Source organism: Oncorhynchus tshawytscha, linkage group LG25 (genome assembly GCF_018296145.1).
Source record: "Oncorhynchus tshawytscha isolate Ot180627B linkage group LG25, Otsh_v2.0, whole genome shotgun sequence".
Classification (NCBI taxonomy): Eukaryota; Metazoa; Chordata; class Actinopteri; order Salmoniformes; family Salmonidae; genus Oncorhynchus; species Oncorhynchus tshawytscha.
In genome coordinates, this window is record NC_056453.1 from 34,174,589 (window position 1) to 34,199,286 (window position 24,698).

At 41.7% G+C, this 24,698-nt stretch overlaps 1 protein-coding gene across 10 annotated transcripts in view; it reads left to right on the forward strand.

Moving 5' to 3' along the window:
- The window catches only part of dst (dystonin), a 200,013-nt gene extending 175,948 nt beyond the window's left edge, over window positions 1–24,065 (forward strand). For 4 of the 10 annotated variants that reach the window (XM_024388279.2, XM_024388280.2, XM_024388282.2 and 1 more), the window contains 24 exons: window positions 12–167; window positions 916–1,113; window positions 2,055–2,183; window positions 2,804–2,974; window positions 4,183–4,338; window positions 4,731–4,937; window positions 5,502–5,621; window positions 6,660–6,829; window positions 7,123–7,282; window positions 9,909–10,103; window positions 10,383–10,511; window positions 11,177–11,320; window positions 12,813–13,001; window positions 13,305–13,440; window positions 13,665–13,825; window positions 14,197–14,359; window positions 15,968–16,122; window positions 16,210–16,284; window positions 16,421–16,438; window positions 19,137–19,254; window positions 19,606–19,671; window positions 21,011–21,204; window positions 22,661–22,793; window positions 22,928–24,065. In XM_024388279.2, coding sequence (XP_024244047.1) covers window positions 12–167; window positions 916–1,113; window positions 2,055–2,183; window positions 2,804–2,974; window positions 4,183–4,338; window positions 4,731–4,937; window positions 5,502–5,621; window positions 6,660–6,829; window positions 7,123–7,282; window positions 9,909–10,103; window positions 10,383–10,511; window positions 11,177–11,320; window positions 12,813–13,001; window positions 13,305–13,440; window positions 13,665–13,825; window positions 14,197–14,359; window positions 15,968–16,122; window positions 16,210–16,284; window positions 16,421–16,438; window positions 19,137–19,254; window positions 19,606–19,671; window positions 21,011–21,204; window positions 22,661–22,793; window positions 22,928–23,181 — 3,597 coding nt within the window. In that variant the 3' untranslated portion in view covers window positions 23,182–24,065. Of the gene's footprint in view, window positions 1–11; window positions 168–915; window positions 1,114–2,054; window positions 2,184–2,803; window positions 2,975–4,182; window positions 4,339–4,730; window positions 4,938–5,501; window positions 5,622–6,659; window positions 6,830–7,122; window positions 7,283–9,908; window positions 10,104–10,382; window positions 10,512–11,176; window positions 11,321–12,812; window positions 13,002–13,304; window positions 13,441–13,664; window positions 13,826–14,196; window positions 14,360–15,967; window positions 16,123–16,209; window positions 16,285–16,420; window positions 16,439–17,560; window positions 17,666–19,136; window positions 19,255–19,605; window positions 19,723–21,010; window positions 21,205–21,590; window positions 21,702–22,660; window positions 22,794–22,927 lie in introns of all 10 variants that reach the window. The other 6 variants (XM_024388278.2, XM_024388286.2, XM_024388283.2 and 3 more) reach the window with 3 other exon arrangements.
- The last annotated feature ends 633 nt before the right edge of the window (window positions 24,066–24,698 follow it).

Genomic DNA, 24,698 nt, shown 5'->3' on the forward strand with positions numbered 1-24,698 from the left:
ATTCTGTGTAGCACAAACTGGAAGGAGCTCTATTGGCTCTGGGGCAGTTCCAGCATGCGCTGGACGAGCTTCTGGCCTGGATGAGCAACACTGAAGAGCTGCTCAACGAACAGAGGAAGGCTGTAGGAGACCCCAAGGCCATTGAGATCAAGCTCGCCAAGCACCACGTAAGACCCATTTCTTCTTGTTGTTCTTATAAAGTGTTATTTCAGCCGAGACACGTCTTTTTTCCTGCAACAAACTTCAATCTGCGGAGAAGAGCAGCTTGGTATAACCTTTTCATGACCTCTGACCCCAACAACCTTTTGGCTTAGCCACAACAACAACAAACATCAAAGTTCCACTCTACCCGGACTGCATATACAACATTGTACAACATGTATTATAAGCACATACACATCTGCAGTCTTTCAAATGCATTTGACCTATTTCACTCCCGTCTCTAAAAGCCCCTATAATTTAAAATCCATCTGACACCTTAATGGCGTTTTGTTTTTTGCCCTGGCACTACACAGTTGATTCAAATAATCAACTCATCGTCAAAACATGCACCCAGGGGGGAGGGTGCGCCAGGACCGAGTTTGGGAAACAACTGCTTTAAGCCATCATCCACAGACAGTGATACATGGACCAGTCTGGTCGAGGACCACCATGCAGGGATTTAAACCACCACACAGCAGATTAATCTAGTCTTCTCCTTGCCATGTCTAAATGTATGTTCCATAAGCGTTTAGTAGATTATACCAGATTTTATCCATTAGAATAAATAGACACTCAAATATATTTAGTGTGGAGTATAGACCCTATCACTCTTCTTGGAAAAGTGTTTGTCCAGTTTAGTGCTATCTGATCTTGTTTATTTAGTTGATCCCATCAGCCTAGTGTTTAACCATCCCTGTACTGTGGTGTTTCCAGGTCCTCCAGAATGATGTATTGGCCCATAAGACGACGGTGGAGGCGGTCAACAAGGCCGGTACTGACCTGGTGGAGTCCACCTCTGGGGAGGAAGCCGCCGGCCTGCAGAACAAACTGGAGAACCTCACCCAGCGCTGGAAGAACATCCTGGAGAAGACAGAGCAGAGGAGGCAGCAACTGGACAGTGCTCTGCTTCAGGTTTGTGTCTAGCTATACCTCCCTTACTCTCCGCCGTATGGAATCTGGTACCATGATGACTCGTATCTGAAATTGAAGCTATGATTGATATTCTTCCCTCCTGGAGTGTAAGAATGTTGTTTTTCAAAATTCATAAAGAACGTTTTAGAAGAGTGGGAGGATAAGTTACGGAGAAATAATGTAAACCTTCACCCCCCACCTCCTGCCTCCCCCATTCCTAACTACTGGTGTTCCTGTTCATACCTTTGACATTTAGGGGAATGCTTTGATGTAGTGTATGAAAGGAGTGATGGATGGAATGTCAATGACTAGTGGATATGTATTTTTATTTGAAGAATTTTAAAAGGGTTGTTATTAAGTATTTTTCTACTGTTAGTATTTGAACGGTTTTATGGCAAGGAATCAGGAATGTTTTAAGAATATGAAATGAACTTTCGGAAATGTACGCCCTATGAAAAAATTGCATTGCAGTCTTGATTTTTTGAGTGGGTTGCCAAAGGGTTGCCAAAAATGAAATCAATATATTTTCCAAGAATGTTTTACTTTGGTACCCAGTAAACCTACAAAGCTCTGTCAAAAGCATTTTACGGACAAAAGCTGATTTCCAATACAATGCATATGTAAAACATGCGCGTAGACAACATTGTAACATTGAGCATAGACAGTGTTATCTGATTCATATGGGGAATAAACTGAACAAAACAATTAGAAGCATAAAGCCATGCTTGTTTCAGGAAATTAAACATAAAATATGTTTATTGAATAGACTGTTCACAGACACCATCATTCGTTCTGTCAAATAACCTCAGACCAAAAAATGTATGGCCATTAATGTGTCTGAGGAATTCCTAACTTCTCAAAACATTCCCCTTTCCCACCCTTGAATTCCACAATACGTCTATAAGGTGTGTTGTTCTGACTCCGGTTGTATTGTGTTGCAGGCCCAAGGTTTCCATGGCGAGATGGAAGACATGCAGCAGTGGCTGAAAGACACAGAGCGTCAGCTGTTAGCATCAAAGGCTGTGGGAGGCTTACCAGACACGGCCCGCGAGCAGCTTAATGCCCATCTGGTATGTATTTAACCATATGAAATGCCTCATACAGATCTCAGGCCTTGTCTGCTGTTTCGTTCTGAAGTGTGAACTGTGAATACTAAATTAAGTTGCTAAAAGAACAATAATGTGGCCTACTAAAATAATCATTAAAGGAGTGATTAAAGACCCAAAGTGTTACTAAGTCATTAAACACTGACTGTAATCAGATAATGTTCCACTGTTTTGTAATTGTTTGATAGGATAACCCAGACACTGTCACGGTGAATGCTTCTCTATGGGGCTTCCATTTAGCAGGACATCATTGCAGCCAAAACAGAGATTGTTTCCAAATGATAAGATTATCAGACTCAGCACTTACTTGAGATTTGAAGGTTTTAATTTACGTGTGGAAAAGCTTGCCTATTGTTTCTCCTCACTGCTCTCGTTCTTTCACCATGTTTGGACTTCATTTTGATTTTATGTGCTCACAAAACAAACTGATAAAGAGGCAGTAAAAAAATATACTGGACTTATTGTCAAATTCCTTGAATTTCCAAAATGACATGTAAAACAGTAGTTTCAGTGCCATAATTGGATATTAACATTATAACTGCAGCCATCTTTTCTAAGCCCCTCATGTTTTTTGTCTTCTGCAGGAGTTATGTTCCACAATGGAGGCCAAGGAGGAGCTGTACCAGCAGCTGATGAACAAAGGTCAGCAGCTGCTCACCATGACCCCCTCCGGCCAGGACAGCAACACAGAGCAGGACCTCCGTAACCTACAGGACAAATGGGAGTCTGTGCAGGCCAAGGTGGCTGAGAGAAAGGTAGGGAATGTAAAGTGACATGGAGTAGCATTGTTGGGCTACGGTGGGATGAATCAGTGTTTCTCTTCCAGAATGGGCCCCCATTCCTAGCTCTGCCCCCAGTGACTGCATAAAATAATTCAGCTTCAATTGGATTACATTGGAAATGTTGATTTGACAGGACCTGGATGTTTGGGATGATTTGGGGTTCATTGTGCTCCGCCTGAAAAATGATCTAGAGAAAACCTGTCTAGAATGGATCACACCCAACAAAGTGGTCTGAACTTGTCTGATGATTCATAATGTTGAGGTTTATTATATCCCCAGTGGGACGTTACTGCTCAGCGCTGGTTCATCCCCTCCCACCCCCTGTACTGTACATTATACGTTTCTAATCCACAAGTTATGAATGGTGAACAGCAGAGAGGGTTGGTAAGCACGTAAGCATGTAAGATGTGGTCACAGGTCTCTCTCTACTGGTTATTGCCTGAGTCATCAGTCATCAGTCATCATGGAACAAAGTCCTCTTGTCTTCAGAGACACTCTAACCAACAGCTGATATGTTGAAATAGATGTAAAGGAAATGCTGGGGTTGGATGTAGTTTTGTTCCTAACTCAGTCAAGGCCCTTAATCAACTATGGTGTACTGTGCTGTATGTCATGAATACTGCACAACTTGACTCACAGGTTCCTCTGCATTTTGCTAGCTTGCCCAGATAGCACCGTTCATTCACAACTAAAGCTAAAGTAGCCTACATGGAGAGGGACGACACTGTATACCAGAGACTGTAATGTTATTACCCCATTGTTTATTGTGATGAGGATACAGCATTGGCTACTCACTTTAGCTTGCCTGACTGTAAGCAAAAAGGATCCCTGCTCTTGGACTAACAATCAAAAGGCTAATTGATGCTATTTTTATAACTGTAGAGGATGCATCGTTTTGATAGCTCATCCTCTTCACTTCACCCTTGAAGTGTTCCAGAGATGCTGACTTCCTCTGTCTAAACAGAGGTCATGTTTGGATCAATTACAGTCATTACCTAATGTTGTGGCAACCAAACAGCCTGCATGTTTGTTTGGTGCATGTGTATGTGTGCGTGGGTAAGCATGTATGTGTGTGTGTGTTTGTAGGTCTATCCGTTTGTGGGTGTGCACGTGTGTGAATATTTGTGTCAGTAGGAAGAGTTCAATGTTTCTCAAGTGTCTCTGTTGTCTCTGTGCTTCAGGTGAAACTGGAAGAGGCTTTGGCTCTGGCCACAGAGTTCCATAACTCTCTGCAGGACTTCATCAGCTGGTTGACCCAAGCTGAACAGACTCTCACTATGTCCTCTCCCGCCTCCGTCATCCTGGAAACCATCCTGTTTCAGATAGATGAGCACAAGGTATGTGTCGGTGGGAAGACAGTTAACATGACACATACATTTACATTTTTGATAGGTTTCTGATGATTCGTCATTTCAGTATTAGTCAACTGTCTAATAATGAACCTAAACGGCCTCCTATCCTGACTTACTTAGTATTAATGATGTCAGAAGCAAGAACAATTGATGGGCTTAGGTTCTATAGCCGAGACAGCTTGCTGTGCAAGCAAGCCAACCACGGCTCAACAATGCATTTGACTCTCATCCAGAACTCTGCTTATTAGTCAAGTGAACATTCTGCTTGCCATTGGACATTCTAAACTAGTGCCTTAAACTGTACCCCAAAAATACCAACTCCACTGTGTAACACTATTGTAATATCTATCATGATTCTCTGATGTGTGTGTTGGCAGGTGTTTGTGACAGAGGTCAACTCCCACAGGCAGCAGATCATTGAGCTGGATAAGACAGGGACACACCTGAAGTACTTCAGCCAGAAGCAGGACGTGGTGCTGATCAAGAACCTGCTGATAAGTGTACAGGGCCGCTGGGAGAAGGTGGTGCAGAGGTCTGTGGAGAGGGGCCGTCTGCTGGACGACACCAGGAAGAGGGCCAAACAGGTACGACACACTGGGAACAGTTGGTACAGGATCACACAGTACATGACCTAAACTGGTGTGCTAGGAGTCAGCGGTCTAGCCACATTGAAGTATGATAGGAAATTGATGTAGGTTGAAAAAAGTAGGAGAGAGAGAGATTCATAGTTGAAGGAGAAAAAGAGAGAGGGTGAGAAAGAGGGAGTTACACAGGTGGACTGTAGTAGGTGTCACCATCCTTCCACGTAATTGGGCAATAGGCATCAATAGAAAAACAGAGAAGTGAGGTCACTAACGAAGTGTGAGGTCAAATACAGTACAGTACATTAAGGCTTTGCAGACAAAAGTTGCCTGGACAATGTGTTACAACTACTCTATGCTAGTTATTATCGTTGGAAAGCTGTGGTTAGGTATTACAGTGAGGTTTGTCTTACATGTTGATTCCAAAGGCCTCAGAGCCCTTTCATTAGTACGCACCCTTCACTTTTCTTGGCGCTGAACTGAGAATGTAGAAGAATAATTCAAAGGAAATCATACATCACGGTGTGTGGTTTACTCAAACCTAATTTCCTACATCTCTCCCCCTAGTTCCACGAAACCTGGAACAAGCTGACAGAATGGTTGGATGATTCGGAGAAGGCTTTGGACTCTGAGCTGGAAATCGCCAACGATCCTGACAAGATCAAGACGCAGCTGGCCCAGCACAAGGTGACCGAACTAACTGAACCTCGTCGAATCCTTTTCTCATCCTTGGAGGAGAACAAGACGAAGGGTGACAATGAAAGAGTTGGCGAGACCCCTCCTATAGTGAGGCGTTTATGAAGGAGATCGTTTAGCAAAGCAAAAGATCTCCAGCAGGACTGTAGTCATTTATCAAAGCTGTTCTTTAAAACCACAGCTTTTTGGGGGGCTTTTTCTAGTGAGACTTCAGTTTGGGATTTATACATTATAGTATACAGTACACATTAGTGCCTTTAGTGTCAGAGACTAAGCTATCCAGTTGTTGTCCTTGCACTGTTGTGTGTGAGGATTGTTTGCTAATCCTATAATAATCCCTGGATGTACGGAATGTATTAGGGATGCCCTGATTTCAGAAACTTTTAATCCGTGTGGATGAAAGATGCTGGAATTTTGACCCCTTTTTTTCAGCCACTACATGTCCTTTATTAACAACTAGGTCACAAATTAGAATCCATGACAGAACGTAGACGGTACACTCTTAGAAAGAAGTGTTCCAAAAGGTTTCCTCAGCTGTCCCCATACGAGAACCCTTTTTGGTTCCAGGTAGAAGCCTATTTGGTTCCAGGTAGAACTCTTTTGGGTTCCACCTGGAAACAAAAGAGTTCTACCTGGAACCAAATAGGGTTCTCGTATGGGGACAGCCGAAGAAATCCTTTTAGCTTCTAGACAGGACCTTTTTGAAGGAATCTACAGATAAATCATACGTAGAGCCTCTGGATTTACTCAGCTGTAGTTTCTCAGTTGTGCTGTTGACGATTTGTCAATTACATAACAAGACAGAAAGTGAGACCATGGTCAAATTGCTTAGGCTACTATTCAATTATGGACATTTCACTGTTGGCTGTTCAGCTGTCTAGTCTAAAATCAACTTGTTTCTCTTTGCCAGACACACCGTATAAACCTTGAACGGCCTGAAGACGAGGCTAAAAACCAGCCACAGACTGACTTGGACAGCTTGAACTAGCTTAAATAATGACCATGTCTCTCCAACTTGGGTTCATGCAGGAGTTCCAGAAGGTGCTGGGGAGCAAGCACTCAGTGTATGACACCACCAGTCGTACCGGACGTGCCCTGAAGGATAAGACGTCACTGCAGGACGACAACCAGAAGCTGGACGACATGCTGAGTGAACTGAGGGACAAGTGGGACACTGTCTGTGGCAAGTCAGTCGAGAGGTAAGGGGACATGACCGGCACATTGCTGTGTAATGGACACACAATATGCATATTAATTATATATTTTACTGTCATCTAATCGTGATGATGATGGATACTGAAACTGTCGGCTTCGTGAATACTTTTGATTGACTCTGATTAAACTATAATTCTTCTCAATGCAGAATGCAACTGTAGCGTTTCTGCTGTCAAAGTGTGATGATATTACATAAATAATAGAAAACAGTGATAGTTTCGTGATATTTTCTGCTGTCAGTGGTCATTATGTATTTTCACTAATAACTATCTTTCAGGCAGAACAAACTGGAAGAGGCGTTGCTGTTCTCTGGTCAGTTTACTGATGCCCTGCAGGCTCTGATTGACTGGCTGTACAGAGTGGAGCCTCAGCTGGCCGAGGACCAGCCAGTACATGGAGATATAGACCTTGTGCTCAATCTCATCGACAGTCACAAGGTAAATACAGGAAACATTTGTACAATAGATCTTCATTGTCCAGCCGCAGAGCAGTACCCTTGGAGCAGTTTGGTGGGGTTAAGTGCTTTGTTCAATGGCAGTAGGTGCCACTTGCAGAATATATCTATTCAAACTCTGGGCCTAAGCACATTCATCTAACTTGATTCTAAAGCTGAAACATGTCCTATTTGTGCACCCTGTGATACTGTACTGCCTGTGGTTTTGCTGTTCTCATTGTTCAGCGTATTTTATTTTCTCATTCCTTCCGGTAATTAATACCCCCCATAGCCGTTTGTCGGAAATAGAAATTGTGTTATGTGGAAAAACGCTGTTTGAATTAGCAGAGAAGCAAGATTGCTGAGGTATAGTGAAATAAAGAGTGCCTGGCAGGATATCTGAGTCACTACACTGAGGTAGATCAACAGTCAGACCTTCAGTTCAGTCACCCTCCATATGGCCTTCAAAGGCATCCAGATGACTTCATGAGGGTGCAGAAGTCAACTGCTCCAATTGGAAGTGTTTTTGGCACAATGTTAGTGTGTAGCTGGATCGGTTTCAACCCTGTTGAACTGTATTATTCCAGGCTGCATCACATCCGGCCGTGATTGTGAGTCCCAAAGGGCGGCGCACAATTGGCCCAGCATCGTCGGGCCAAAAGAATTTGTTCTTAACTGAAGTGCCTAGTTAAATAAAGGTTCAATTAAAAAAATTAACAACAAAAAAATTGTATCCCTATTTTTCATAATCAGTGTTGATTTAGCCTAATTTGTTTTGGACCACAGCTTATCTCTGAGGGTCATGGGGCTAGATGACTGTTTATAACCTGGTCTAATTTATCATGGCTACTAGGGATATTATAGTAGAAGACATAAGCTGACGCACACCCAAAAATGTTTCGTAGAGGTGCTGACTAACAGAGAATAAACTATAAAAAGCAAGAAAGAAAGTCACACACTGTAATTATGCTTCCAAACATTTAATTGGTCAATCTGCAAGTGCCGAAACATTGGTTGCTAGACCCATTAACTGTTTGGGAGCATAATTAGTGTGTGTCTGTCTTTATTTCTGTACGAGGGATATCATAGCAATAATGACTTGCGATGTGGGACTCTGCAAAGAGCAGCATATGGATAGATGGAGTTTGAGGTTATTGGGTGTGGGGGTGGGTGTGTTGATGTGTCTGTGTCTGTGTGTCTGTTTACATGTGTCTCTGCATCTGTGTGTAGTCTTGTATATGTATGTCTGTGTGTGTATAGTGTAGTATATGTCTGGTGTAGTGTAGTGTAGTATATGTCTGGTGTAGTGTAGTGTATTATATGTCTGATGTGGTGTAGTATAGTATAAGGCTGGTGTAGTGTAGTATAGTATAAGGCTGGTGTAGTGTAGTATAGTATATGTCTGGTGTAGTGTAGTGTAGTATATGTCTGGTGTAGTGTAATGTGGTATATGTCTGGTGTAGTGTAGTATTTGTCTGATGTAGTGTAGTATAGTATAAGGCTGGTGTAGTGCAGTATAGTATCTGTCTGGTGTAGTGTAGTATATGTATTGTGTAGTATAGTGTAGTGTAGTATATGTCTGGTGTAGTGTATGTCTGGTGTAGTGTATGTCTGGTGTAGTGTATGTCTGGTGTAATGTATGTCTGGTGTAGTATATGCCTGGTGTAGTGTATGTCTGGTGTAGTGTATGTCTGGTGTAGTGTATGTCTGGTGTAGTGTATGTCTGGTGTAGTGTATGTCTGGTGTAGTGTATGTCTGGTGTAGTGTATGTCTGGTGTAGTGTAGTGTATGCCTGGTGTAGTGTATGCCTGGTGTAGTGTATGTCTGGTGTAGTGTATGTCTGGTGTAGTGTATGCCTGGTGTAGTGTATGTCTGGTGTAGTGTAGTGTATGCCTGGTGTAGTGTATGCCTGGTGTAGTGTATGTCTGGTGTAGTGTATGTCTGGTGTAGTGTATGCCTGGTGTAGTGTATGTCTGGTGTAGTGTATGTCTGGTGTAGTGTAGTATATGCCTGGTGTAGTGTATGTCTGGTGTAGTGTATGTCTGGTGTAGTATATGCCTGGTGTAGTGTATGTCTGGTGTAGTGTATGTCTGGTGTAGTGTATGTCTGGTGTAGTGTATGTCTGGTGTAGTGTAGTATATGCCTGGTGTAGTGTATGTCTGGTGTAGTGTATGTCTGGTGTAGTGTATGTCTGGTGTAGTATATGCCTGGTGTAGTGTATGTCTGGTGTAGTGTATGTCTTGTGTAGTGGTATGTACGTCTGGTGTAGTCTAGTGTAGTATATGTCTGGTGTAGTGTATGTCTGGTGTAGTGTAGTATATGTCTGGTGTAGTGTATGTCTGGTGTAGTGTGGTATATGTCTGGTCTAGTGTAGTATATGTCTGGTATAGTGTAGTATACCGTATGTCTGGTTTAGTGTAGTGTATGGCTGGTGTGGTGTATTTTTTGTGTAGTGTAGTATATGTCTGGTGTAGTGTCGTGTAGTATATGTCTGGTGTAGTGTCGTGTAGTATATGTCTGCTGTAGTGTTGTGTAGTATACGTCTGGTGTAGTTTTGTATATGTTTGGTGTAGTGTTGTTTATGTCTGTGTGTAATGTCTCACTAGTTCTCTCTTTGCTGTGTCTTCCAGGTGTTCCAGAAGGAGTTGGGTAAGCGGACGGGGAGCGTTGCGGCCCTGAAGCGTTCGGCTAAGGACCTGATTGAGAGCAGCCATGAAGACTCCTCCTGGGTCAAAGCTCAGATGCAGGAGCTGAGCGCTCGCTGGGAGACAGTTTGCGCTCGCTCAGTATCTAAACAGACCCGGCTTGAACAGGCACTGTGTCAGGTAGGACTCTTACTATGCCAAACCTCTCTTCATCACTCATTCAAAATGGTGGTGTTCCAAGACATATTTTTATGCAGTTTCACAGATGATCAGATCTCACAAAGCCCGAAAATCTGTTAAAACGTCTCAGAAACATCATTCATATGATCATAGCAATCGTTTGAGGAGTGTAGTGTGTCTGCAAAAAAGACGATGCCGCCTTTAGGACCTGGCTGAATGCTTAGAGGAATGCTTTGGGGGACTTGTGTGTTTATGAACCTCTCTTGCCCCTTGCTGCAGGCTGAGGAGTTCCACTCTACAGTCCATATGCTGCTGGAGTGGCTGGCTGAGGCCGAGCAGAGCCTGCGTTTCCATGGCACCCTGCCCGACGACGAGGAGGCCCTAGGGGCTCTTATCGAGCAGCACAAGGCAAGTGACCTTTAGCCTGGAACATTGTCATCCTATAGAACAACACAGTCTTTCCCCTGCAGATTATTTTCCAGGCAGGGCACAAAGGTCTCTAAAGCAAAATCCATAATGTAGAATAAGTTCAATAGTTAAAATTACACCAAATGTGAAATGCAATATCTGGTCATAGGTGAAGTTGTTTTGGGCTGTTTAAAGGTTTGTATATACTGTAAGGGTGGGGCTTGCATGGAACCATTTTAATTGTAAAGCAAACTAGTACCTAGCTCAACCATATGGCAGTTAAGGCTGCTATTTGCAGAGACTGTGGGTATGTTTCATCATTCTTTTCTGATGAGGCTTTCTCATAATGTATTGTTGATGTTTAAAACACACTTCACTTTGACTGTCTCCACACGTCTGTCAAGCTTGCCAGTAAAAGTATAAATGCCATAAATGGATTTTAGATCGTGGTTTGCTAGTCCGTGCCAACTACTTCACAATATTGAGTTTTTCTCAAGCATGATCTCACTGGATCTAAAATAGTCTCCCCTGACTTCACATAGCATGACTTTCTTCATCTCCACTTGATCAGGTATTGACAGAGGAATAGAGAAATTACTTGTTGGCTGCTACGTTTTGCCGCAAACATTGCCGATTGCTAATGGAAACCAACGGTTCTCTTTCAGGAGTTCATGAAGAAACAGGAGGAGAAGAGAGTGGGCCTGAACAAAGCCACCAGTATGGGGGAGGCTATCTTGACCATCTGCCACCCAGACTCTATCACCACCATCAAACACTGGAACACCATCATTAAAGCCCGGTTCGAGGAGGTCAGTGAACACTTACATGCCAGTCTGCTGTGCGTCATACTGGAGGGTGACAGATCATAGGCCTATATCATGGCAAAGCAGTCTGCCAACTCCTTACATATCACTTGCATAACCTCAATGCTTGGCAGAATGTTTCATCACGTTTCTCAATCATACCGATACATTACTTTGTCACTTGGCTGTAACTAACCATAGACAAAGTGTAATGTAGCCATGAATGTAAATCTTGTTGTTGGGGGGTCAAAATAATACACTCTTAGAAAAAAGGGTTCCAAAAGGGTCCTTTGCGGAGGGATTGGGTTCTACTAAGAACCATTTTCACCAGAATAACCATTTTTGAAAGAAATGGTTCTTAGATGATTGTTTGGAAGGCAAGAAGGATTCTTTGGAAGGTAGGAAGTGTTCTACATAGTACCCTTCTGAGTCTGAATAAGCTTTTTTATTGCATATTTTTCTCTTTCTTTTACATTGTGTCTGAGCATTAATGGTTACCTCAGTGTTTAAACTTTAACATCAGGAATTTGAGTAATCTGATCAATTTAAAAAGATACGTTTGAGAATGTTTTAAACTGCATATGGGTATATTTATGTATGTACTGTATCGGACTGGGTTAAATGCGGAAGACACATTTCGGTTGAATGCATTCAGTTTCGCAACTGACTAGATATCCCCTTTCCCTTCCCTATCTGGTATTTCCTAGTGTTGATTTTTCATTTTCACTCTGTTTGGAGTAAAACACTAAAAACCACGCCCGTCATTATCATATTTCCCAGCATGCTCTATTGCAGGATTATTTTCAGAATTGTTTGTTTCAATGTCTGTGTTTTTGCATATATACATTTATTGGTTGATTAATCTTGTGTTACACACAAAAAAACATACATTTGTATAAACTAATCCAATCTGTTAGTAGCTATACTTATTGCACCCATTACTGAGATTGTTGTCCTAGTTTAGATAATTTAGTTAGTTCCATTAATCAATATTCCCTATCCTGGCAGTCATTCTGAATATCCTCATTCTGGCAATAGGAATTTTGCATCACTTTGCAAGCCAGGTAGAATCCTTCATAGAGGGTTATAGGAAGAACCTTTAGCAGATTACAGGGTTCTTGATAGAACCCTTCATAGAGGGTTCTAGGCAGTACCCTTCATAGAGTGTACTATGTAGAACCATTTTACAGGGGGTTCTGTTAAGAACCCTACACAGGGGGTGCTAGGTAGAACCCTCTGCAAAGGGCACCAAAAAGGGTTCCCATATGTGGACAAACCAAAGAACGCTACATGGTTCTACTTAGCACTAGGTTGTTCCAATGTCTCAGTGGGTTTGAGCATGGTGCTGGCAACACTGGAGTTGTGGTCTTGAATCAGCATGGACCACATATTACTGAACATGTATCACTTTCAACTGTGAATCGCTTTGGATAAAAGCATCTGCTAAATGACCAGATGTAGGCCTATTAAATATATTATTCATGTTTCGCCATGTTAGGTCCAGGCATGGGCGCGACAGCACCAGCAACGCCTGGCCATGGCCCTCAGTGATCTGCTGGCCACGAAGGACCTGCTGGAGGGTCTTTTGGGCTGGCTGCAGTGGGCTGAGACCACACTCAATGACAAGGACAAGGAGGTCATCCCTCAAGAGATAGACGAGGTCAAATCCCTCATCGCTGAACACCAGGTAGCGTATGACCAAGAGCTTGACAGTGTCATCCTTCTTTATTAAAGGATGTTAAGGGTTTGGTGTATTACTTGGTGCTTGGTTGACCAAACATTCTCCACTGCATGCAATACCAATGCTGTTCACTACATGGCTAGTAGTACTAGAAATGTTAATACAAGATGCTATTGTAGGTAGAGTAGCTCACTCTGTCTAATAACATGAGTTACTGTATGTGTACTCTGCAAGCAGTACATTACCTTTGATGTGAGTACAGTATACAGTACACACTGAAAAATATGTTTTTTCTGGGTGGCAATGCAGACATTCATGGAGGAAATGACCCGGAAGCAACCGGATGTTGACAAGGTCACGAAGACACACAAGAGAAAGGCTGTGGTCGGGAGCGAGCCTGCCAGCCAGTCCCATATCCCTGTCCTGGAGAAAGGAAGAGGTGGAAGTATGTACCCCTACCAGGACCCCCTTAAAGGCCCTGAACTCAGCCATCTGGCCCAGCTCTGAGGCTCTGCCTTCACCCTGACACATCATCCTCATACATTACCTCCTATTCTCTCTGTGTGTTATGTCCCCCAAATTATATCATTCCTCTGTTATTTTTGGTATGGAACCAAAGTTATACAATGGAATAGCGGTATCACTAAACAGGTTGTTTTTCACCTACAGGAAAGCGTTCTCCCACACAAGCCATGTACCCATCTTCACAGCCTCCCATAGAGACCAAGAACCCCAGGGTCAACCTATTGGTCAGCAAGTGGCAGCAGGTGTGGCTACTGGCCCTGGACAGGAGGAGGAAACTCAATGATGCCATGGACAGACTTGAGGAGGTAGATCATTTAAACCTCTGTTAGCTTATGAAAAATGTCCTTTAATGTTTCAATATTCTATTCATGTCATGTATAAAGTGTTATGTATTTTCAAAGAGTGTTTTGCAATTATTAGTAATGTAAATTCTGCATTTCTTCAGTTTTATCTGTGAGCAAGAATAAATAAACTCAAAAACAATCATGTTAATTACTTTATTTGCTTCATGGAGACATTCAGGAATGACATTTTAGAGATGTTGAAAATAATATGGCAGGCCATCACCAAAGTATTACGCCAATAAGCTAGCTAGCTTGTTAATGTCCGTACCATCACTATGCTCAATACAATGTATATCATGGTGTATAATGTATAGTGCTTGATTTTCTTTCAGCTGAAGGAATTTGCCAACTTCGACTTTGATGTGTGGCGAAAGCGCTACATGCGATGGATGAACCATAAGAAGTCGCGTGTCATGGACTTCTTCAGACGCATTGACAAGGACCAGGATGGAAAGGTCACCAGACAGGAATTCATAGAAGGCATCCTCTCCTCCAGTAAGTCACAGTTCTGTTAAGACCTATAACCTCTTCACATTACCAGGATAGTAGGATCAGTAGTGTATAGAGTCAGTTACAGGTGTAGGATCTTAATTTGACCAGTTTCTCACAGCAGGAAAAGAATCCTGCAGCATCAGGAAATTTGAATTATTGTGTTGATTATAATTAATGCAAAGAACAGAAATAGAACAGCACTCCGGTAAATAAACTTAAATTGACATATTACGAACTTTAGGGGTATGAGCCCTTCTTCAGCGAGCAAGGCAATGGCAATCAATGTCAGAACATAAAGACCTCACAGGTGGGCATCATTATAAATTCCCAGTCAGTATTGGCCCAATCAAGAGATCCCAGAAGAGGGAGCTGTGGGGGAAACATGAAAATCAAATAAAGATAGACACACATTTCAAATACATTGTGATGTCATTACCTAAAAGCCTTTTTTTAAACCTTGATTACACTCTGTTTGCATTTCCTGCTGTGCAGGAGTTTTCCTGTAACAACGGGGGTTAAATTAAGATCCTATATCTATATACGCTTCACATTACAGAGCCATGCCAAGCTGAGCCGTACTGGGCTGGCCTGTTTACACTTTAACCATAGATGTTGTAACTACAGTGCCTTCAGAAAGTATTCACACCCATTGACTTTTTCGAGTTTCAGTTACAGCCTGAATTAAAGATTTATACCATTTAGATTTTGTGTTGCAGGCCTACACACAATACCCCATAATGTCACAGTGGAATTGTGTTTTTAGACATTTTTACAAATAAATTAAACATTTTAAGCTGAAATGTCTTGAGTTGATAAGTTTTCAACCCCTTTGTAATGGCAAGCCTAAATAAGTTCAGGAGTAAAAATCTGCTTAACTAAGTCACATAATAAGTTGAATGGACTCATTCTGTGTGCAATAATAGTGTTTAACATGATTTTTTAATGACTACCTCATCTCTGTACCTCACACATACAATTATCTGTAACATCCCTCAGTTGAGCTGTGAATTTCAAACACAGATTCAACCACAAAGACCAGGGAGGTTTTCCAATGCCTTGCAAAGAAGGGCACCTATTGGTAGATGGGTAAAAAATAAAAAAATCTATCTCTTTGAGCATGGTGAATTTATTAATTGCCCTTTGGATGGTGTATCAATACACCCAGTCATTACAAAGATACAGGCGTCCTTCCTATCTCAGTTGCCGGAGAGGAAGGAAACCACTCAGGGATTTCACCATGAGGCCAATGATGAATTTAAAATAGTTACACAGTTACAGAATGGCTGTGATAGGAGAAAACTGAGGATAATCTACAGTACTAACTAGTGAAATATGCTAAAATTATTGTCATTGCTAGCTGGATAGCTAGCTAAAACGGTTGCCTAGCAACAGACATATTAAGAAGATTTGTAAGAAGATATTTGAGAAGTTAATAATAAAATAATTAAATCTTAAGATATTGTTGAGGAATTGCACTCAAGAATCTTCTTAAGTTTTTGCGTAAGAAGTGTTTTGTGAATCTGGGCCCAGATCAGTACACTAGTGTACTGGAGTGTCAAGTGTCCAAGAAATCAGAGAATTTTTACGGCTGTTTTTTATTTTGTGTCCCAGAATTCCCCACCAGTCGGCTGGAGATGAGTGCGGTGGCAGACATATTCGACCGGGATGGTGACGGCTATATTGACTACTATGAGTTTGTGGCTGCCCTTCACCCCAACAAAGAGGCATACAAACCCCTCACAGATGCAGACAAAATTGAAGATGAGGTACTACATGTGTTGTAACTCAGACAATATGTACAGTATTACCTGTCTTCATTGTAAAACATGTCTAAATAATGTCATTCTTTATAGGTTACACGCCAAGTGGCAAAATGCAAGTGTCCTAAACGATTCCAAGTTGAGCAAATTGGTGCCAACAAATACAGGGTAAGCGGATTTTTCTAGCACCAACACATGACCTTCACTGTTATATAATGTCCTATCCAATTTGTATTGTTTATAGTGAAACGTTTGCTCTCTGAGAAACTAATGTGAATCTTTTCATTATTCCTCCCATGCCCAGTTCTACCTTGGAAATCAGGTACATATTTTTGTTGTCTGTTATGTGGTGCTGTGCCCTCATCAACCCCTCCTATCCTTTTTGTTGGCCATGTTTCTTTTCCAATTAACATTAACATTTTGCCAAGAGTCTTCCATAATGCCATCAGAATGGAACTCAGAAGTAGCTTCAGCAGACAGCAATAATGCTTTCAGACCTTTGCAGTCACTCGATCCTGAAAAGGCCAACTTTTGTTTAGTTGTTAATTAGTCTATGATAATAACATTAACTGTGTGCGTAGTTTCACTGGCATAAGTAGTTGGGATATGGGATATAGGTCTGGCTGGCTGGTGTGGGAAAGCAGCTGGTGCCTATGAGTGGTGCAGCGGAGGACCATTGACATAGTAGTAGCCTGCTAGGAAGGACTGTGGAATGAAATAAACCCCTTTTGGGTCATGCCAAGAATGAAATGGCCACAGAGTCATAAACGCACCTTTGTAAATGTAGCCTGCGCTGGTTGATTGTGCAGGTAAACCTAGTGGCAGTAACATTCTTATTTAGATAGGTAGGAAATAAGATCGACCTTATGATCATTACTAAAGAGCATTTAAAGCAGTTAAGTGTTATAATGCTTTGAAGTAAAATTCAAGCTGATTCAATTATTTCCTCTTATTCCTTGATGCTTTTGCATTTCAAATGAGAAAGAATAGGTTTTCTAGCCCAAACACTATTCCACACAAATCTTCTTATCTCTCTATGTGCATTAATTGAACCCTTGGCCAGTTTGGGATTTATAATTATTTTAATGTGTGCTTGTCTGTTGCTTCTCTTTTATTTCCTGGAAATGAATTGTCTAAATAATGGCTGACATGTCTTTGTGTGACAGCATTCAAAGCTGGCTAAACGCCTTTCCATTGTTAGGGTTTTACCCTGCTTGTTTTTATTTATTCAGTTCTAATGTGCAAAGAAATGCATGTTGCAATACTACATAACTCATATTAAATTCATGGGCCATATGGATGTAAAACGATGATGGGTGTTGCTGAGGAGAATTACTATATAGGGGGAAACATATATACACTGTACATATATATTTTGTGTGTCTTCTGCACCAGTTTGTATTAATTTATTACTCAAAATCAACTGAAACAATTCTTTTGACAGTTTGGTCTGGTTCACTGCTTACATGACGATGAGATTATAACAAGCAGGGACAGTCAAAATCTAACACCCCACCTACACGTTGCGGTTTTGGAAAGCTGTATTCTGGTAAATGGCCATTCTTCTCGTGACTATTCTTCAGATCATTGAAATCATCACCTTTACTGTACTCAATCACACAATTCACCAGTGGCATTCAATCATTCTGGGAATCACAGTTTGATGAATTCAAGTGACAATAGGCACCTAACTGCAGGCTCATCAGTGTGTGGTCATGTCTGATTGTTACACCGTGGTTGACTAGAGAGAGACTATTAAATGCCATCCCCCATGTTGTCCCTCAGTGTCCCATTGAAGCATTGGTTCCTGCATCAATGTCAATGCATCCTCTATGACTATGGTGGTTTGTACTGTACTGATAGAAAGCGCAGCTGTCACGTTGTTGGTTTTGCAGGAGATTTTGTCTGTTTTGTCCGTTTCTTTTATTTGCTATGACGTGATAATGTTTGATGGAAAGCATGAGGCCGTGATTGTTGTGTTGTCAAATCTGCTAACCCCATGGCCATATCCAACTGGGTGACCTCACCTCATGACGCTTGGCTGTTTTTTGCACCCTCCATGTCAGGCTTGTTTGAAAGCTTTGCAAGATACATGCAAATATCCCATAGTATTCAGGAATACAAATGTGTCCCTAATAAAGGTAAGGATAAACCACAACACTATAGTGCACCCTAGTGGTGCAAGATCCTCTCTTCTGCCTAATGGTCTTTATATGATAAAGCCTGTTACAGGAATTCCCAGGTGAAAATGAGACAAAATAATGAGAAAACATTCCAATATTAGAGATGAATACAAATATTGCAACCCTTTGTAACAAATTATTCACTTACTAATGATTTACTTCAAACTTAATCATAAGGGATACATAACATTGTCATAACAATGATATTAACAACAGATGCCCTAGCCAGTCATGTCTAGATGCCAGTTGTTATATCATGATTATGACAGATGTATGTAGGCTACGATAAGCCTGTTGACAGGGGGTATGAAGTAAAGTGTTACCCATTTCACCTCAATTACAAATCAATGTATCACAATTTCACAAGTCACAAACCAATCCTACCTTGTTGACACTGATGAATGCAGATGAATGCACTAATACAATCCCAGAAGGTAGAACCAGTTGGATTGACCCTTTCATTTGTGTCTTTGAGAATGAAACCTTGATGTTATTGCTTTGTGTCTTAATCAATGGGCTCGGCTGACCAACAAAAATAGAAACCAGACAGAAAACATAAGACAGATGATGTCACCTCTCATCTAGTGATTAAGTGAAATCCATTTTTAGTGAAATCATATTTCATATTTATAACTAATCATTGTACTCTATAGTCAGAACATGCAATGTAATCAGGCACAAACTCCTAGAAGGAGAATCTTCCTCCTGTCACATTATGGCATCTGCTGGTTTCTGGTGTTGCACAGCTTCAAGTCTTGTCCAGTGTTGTTGATGCAGAGTAGTGCTCAGTGACTCCCGGCCTCACCTTCCTATCTGTCCTCCCTCCTCCCTCTGTAGTTCGGAGACTCCCAGCAGCTGCGTCTGGTACGGATCCTACGGAGTACTGTGATGGTGCGCGTGGGTGGAGGCTGGATGGCTCTGGATGAGTTCCTGGTAAAGAACGATCCGTGTCGAGGTAAGATACCAGGCAGAACATTGGAGGGGAACATTTTATAAAATACAACTCATTGTAATGAAGGCAGATTACTGGATTCGGTATCTCTCGTGTGTCACTTCTGTTTTAATCGTCTACTTTTAGATAACAGTGCTACTGGTGATTTACTATTTATTTCCATGGATTTTGATGTGATGTTATGAATGCTTGTTGTCCTCTGCCTGTCAGATTTCTCTATTTCTATGTTGTCCTCTGCCTGTCAGGTTTCTCTATTTCTATGTTGTCCTCTGCCTGTCAGGTTTCTCTATTTCTATGTATTTCTATGTTCCTGCTAAAAATTCCTTCCTACTGCTCCTACTCCTTCCTTTCCAGTTCATCACCACGGGAGTAAAATGTTACGCTCGGAATCAAACTCTTCAATTACTCAGTCTCCTATAGGTTGGCAACAAATCTCACACTTTCTCACCTTGCTCCATGAACCCCCTAGTGGTATGTTTCTGCATCACTGTGTGTTCGGGTGTTGGTGTGGGTGTGTGTACATTATGGGTGTGTTGTAGTGCTCCTCGTGAATGGCGTTCCCATAAAGTGACTCCACTCACACTCGCCTGTCATCCAGCAGTCTGTGGGTCTTCATGCATGCTGTAGTTATCGCTGATTCACATCATCTGCTTCTGAAGTGCTTCTTACTTACTGACCTCCAGGCCAACAGCGGCTCTCTGTCTCTCTCTTTCGCTCTCTGGTTCTCTCTTTCTTTCTCTCTCTCTCTATCTCTGGTTCTCTCTCTTCCTCTCTCTGATTCTCTCTCTCTTTCTCTCTGGTTCTCTCGCCCCTCCTCTCTCACTCTCTGGTTCTCTCTCTTTCTCTCACTCTTTGGTTCTCTCATTCTTCCTCTCTGGTTCTCTCTCTTTCTCTCGCTTTCTGGTTCTCTCTCTTTCTCTCTGGTTCTCTCTCCCTCTGTTTCTCTCTCTTTGGTTCTCTCTCCCTCTCTCTCTCTCTTTATCTCTGGTTCTCTCTCTCTTTCTCTCTGTTCTCTTTGGTTCTCTCTCTTTATCTCTCTCTGGTTCTCTCTCTCTCTCTCTCTCTCTCTCTCTCTCTCTCTCTCTCTCTCTCTCTCTCTCTCAGCATGTAGCACCCAGTGGCTCTGTGCACCTTTTCTTTTGCAATTCCGTTTTCAAGTTTGTGTTGACAATCACTGTAACAGTAATTGACTGTTTCCACCTAAGGGCCAGGGGGAGGGGGGTGTACTAATTAATTTATGGCTGATGTTCTAAGCCACTGGAATCCATCATACTTTTTTTTGTGATGACCAGAGATTCTTCTACCCTGGTAGAGATGAGTTGGGGGAAAAAGTCAGCTATTATACCTTTCTTTGGTTTTGTTTCAGGAGGTTGGGGTGACAGGGGCTGTCTTTATAGATTTGTATGTGCAGAGCCAATCCGTTAGATTAAGTTCATATGATTCTCTATTGGTTGAAGGAATCACTATACTTACTTTAATGGGCCATATGCTTTCAGTGAGTTCGCTGGTGTGGCTAAGTGATGTGAAACTGCATGTCCTTCATTTACAATCTGTTATTTGCACAATAGTCCAAACACAAATAGTGTAGAGAACAACCTGTATTCATTTCAATTGGTCTGCTTTTTCCAAAAGCAGGTACTCATCATCCATTGACTCACTCCACTGAAATGAATTAGGTTCACCTAGTCAATCAGTCATACACCAACGAACATGCATATGCCTCATGTCTTACTGTATGCTGTCATATTTTACCCCCCAGCCAAAGGAAGGACAAACATGGAGCTGCGAGAAAAGTTCATTCTCCCAGAAGGCACCACTCAGGTGATGGCCAGCTTCCGGTATAGAGGTCGTAGGTCGCGGCCGTCGTCACGAGCTGCCTCTCCCAACCGGTCAAACTCTAACCATAGCTGTCCAGCCCAGCATAATAACCCAGCCTTGACCAGCACACCCAAGGTAAGAGACGTCCACGTTCTGGATGCCTCATCTTTTGACTACATACTTCTTCTTCCACAGCAAATACATTTAATAACTTGACTGACAACAGAGCAAAATTGCATAATGACTTGTGGGTGATGACCTTAGGAAGCTAGTTGTATTTGAAACATTTCTAGAGAAATAGTGTGTGTCGGTTTGTCTGCCATTCCCCACATGCTTCCAACCATATCTACAGTATGTTTAAAATAAATCATTTTCCTTGTTTCATGTTTTTTTTTGTAGTTTGATAATTCCTTTGTTTTGTCATATCATAACTATTATTTTAGTCTACCTCTGCTCTTTTTTGTTGATTTCTCCATCTGAATCCCTGTGTTTGTGTGTTTGATTTGCCATTATTCCCTCAGACTCCCCAACACATAACCCGCAATTATGATAAGCCCTGGCTGACAAACAGCAAACCCTCCAGTCCTCTAAAATCATCAGACTCCTTTGAGAGCCAAGGTTCATCCTCCGAGGTATAGTGAATCAACAGAGTCTGGAACGCTCCAGAGCTCTGAACCTAACAACTACTACCTCTTACTATACACTTTTATAAAAAAGCGTTCCAATAGAGTTCTTCGGCTGAGTCCTTTTTGGTTCCAGGTAGAACCATTTTGGGTTCCGTGTAGAATCCTCTGTGGAAAGGGTTCTACATGGAACCCAAAACATTTCTACCTGGAACAAAAAAGGATTCTTCAAAGGGTTCTCCTATGGAGACAGCCAAATAACCCTTTTAGGTTCTAGAGCGGACCTTTAAATAGCCCTACCCCTTCCCCTTGGCCCTAACTGCACAATATGTGAAGTGCTAAATGATCTCTGCATAGGTAGAAATAGTGGAGTGGTGGAACTTCCACCATATTTGCTTAAACCTTACAGAAGTGTTAGGGACAAGGGATGGTGTAGAGAGCAAATTGTGATTGGAGAGAGCACATTTATTGTGCTGTTTATTTGTTTTTCTATTAGATTCCGATTTCAGTTGGGTTTTTAGTTAGGATGCTTTAAAGTACTGACTGGTGATTGTGGTGGAACATGAGTCATTCTCTCTGTTGACTGTAAAAAAAAAACACAGTCTATTTCCTTCTCTAACTAACTCAAACTAAGAGCTGAACTGCTGTTCTGTGTTGCATGTTCAACTGTTTATCTGTTAATCCGCTGTAACGGTTTAGGTTGTTACGGAAACATCAAACATTACATGCAACTTTTCATTCAACAAAATAACTCCTTACTTTGGAAGTTTCTGGGATTTCATCCGATTTCATCAGAATACCACGTTGCATAACATGCTAGTTAGAGGATAATTACCAATGTTAATAAGAGTCAATGTACTATAGTAGATAATCAATTTAACTACAACATACAGTATTGTCTTGTTCTATGATTTCCCATTGTGTAGATTTTAGTTTCTAAATGCCAACAAATGCTCTGTCTTTTCTAGAGCATCCCGATACAGGGAAGCAAACTGCGGCTCCCTGGATACTTGTCAGGAAAAGGTTTCCAGTCCGGAGAAGAGCAGGGAACCCTGATCAATGCTGCTGTGATGAAAGCACGGGGGCAGGCAATAGGCTTTGGTGAGGAGAGAATTATTTTGAAAAAGCAGTGACTGCTTTCTAACTGCTAAACGTCTTTGCTTTTTGGCTCTGCTGTCAGAGTTGCCAGTTACTGTAACCAGACAATAAGCGTACCGGAATCTTTTGTTCCCCAGAATCGAGAAGACCCGGCAGCCGACCTGGAAGTAAAGCAGGTAGCCGAGGCAGCAGCCGGAGAGGAAGCGATGCTTCAGACTTCGACATCTCCGATATCGCATCGGTGTGCTCCGAAACATCAGAGATGGTGGGTGACACCAGTCGGGCCACACCCCGCTCATCGTCACGTCAACACGGAGGCAAACCCTCCAAAATCCCCACTCCTCAAAGGAGGTTGACCCCCAGCAAACTGGCCAAGACCTCCAAGAGATAGTCATTGGCCTTGAGACAACTATGGGAGCCCCGTTGGCCCAAAGTGGCCCTCCTGGTTCCACAAGACATATGGAGACTGGAGACACTAGAACTGGCACAAGAGACTGGTGTATGTGTTAATTATTTAAAGTGTTGCGAAGATGTTAAATATTCTGTTGAGAGAAAAAATTGTTTAATATTAAGTGTGAATGGAATGTCAATGGCCTTGTGTATTTGTGTATTTGTCTTAATGTATTTTATTTTCTGTGAATAATGTCAAATTATTATGATCATTTTATTTTATTGACGCTAAACCTGAAGAGGTACAAAAAACTGAAAGGAGAAAAAAAACATGGAAAAGACTACATTGTCGTTCTAACACTTTTACACACTAATGAATGGTAACGCACAGCATTGTGCTCTGAGAGAGATACTGAATGTACTGTCATTTCTGTATGCTGACATGCGTGTGACAAACGGTGTATTGCGCTACTCTGTGGGACACCAATGATCTATTATCTATTTAAAGTGCAATGATGTACTGCCAAAATATGCATTTAAAGGGCAATACAATATACATGTAGCCTACCACATAGTAAACACTACAAATAATGATGTTCTGACAGAGAAGACTGTTGAAGGCAAGTTCACGCAGAAACCCCTCAATATCCAGGCTTTAAAATACTTCAACTTTCCTTAGCACCTGCAGGTAATACTGTTTTGTTTGGTCAACTTACAGCGATGTGTGCCATTTTACCTTGAAGAGGGGCCTCCCGGGGGCGCCCTGAGTAGACATTCTTTAGTGCATCATCATGTCAGTGTATGGTTCATTTAGCTGGAGTGGAAAGAATTACTGTAACCTTTTTGTAATAAATTTGCTTGCAGAAAGCTACCATGGGATACTGAGATGGCTCACACAGATGTCTGTTTCTTTAAATATTATGTTATAAATTATTATTACAGTATCATATATTATTTCTGTAGAATGACCCGATAGGATGCAGCGGAGAGACAAAGAGACAAAAGGAATCTCGCATCGTATGGAATGGTCAACTGTACCGGATATACAGTTCATTCAGAAAGTATTCAGACCCCTTCCCTTTTTCTACATTCTCTTATGTTACAGCCTTATTCTAAAATTGATTAAGTAAAAAAAAAACACAATACCTCATAATGACAAAGAGAAAAAAAAATGTTTGTGAATATCTGAGTTTCTGATAAAAATCAGAAATACTTTATTTACATTGGTATTCAGACCCTTTGCTATGAGACTACAAATTGAGCTCAGGTGCATCCTGTTTCTATTGATCACCCTTGAGATGTTTCTACAACTTGATTGGAGTCCACCTGTGGTTAATTCAATTGATTGGATATGATTTGGAAAGGCACACATCTGTCTATATAAGGTCTCACAGTTGACAGTGCATGTCGGAGCAAAAACCAAGCCATGAGGTCGAAAGAATTGACCGTAGAGCGCAGAGACAGGATTGTATTGAGGCACAGATTTGGGGAAGGGTACTGTCACGGCTGTCGTCTGGA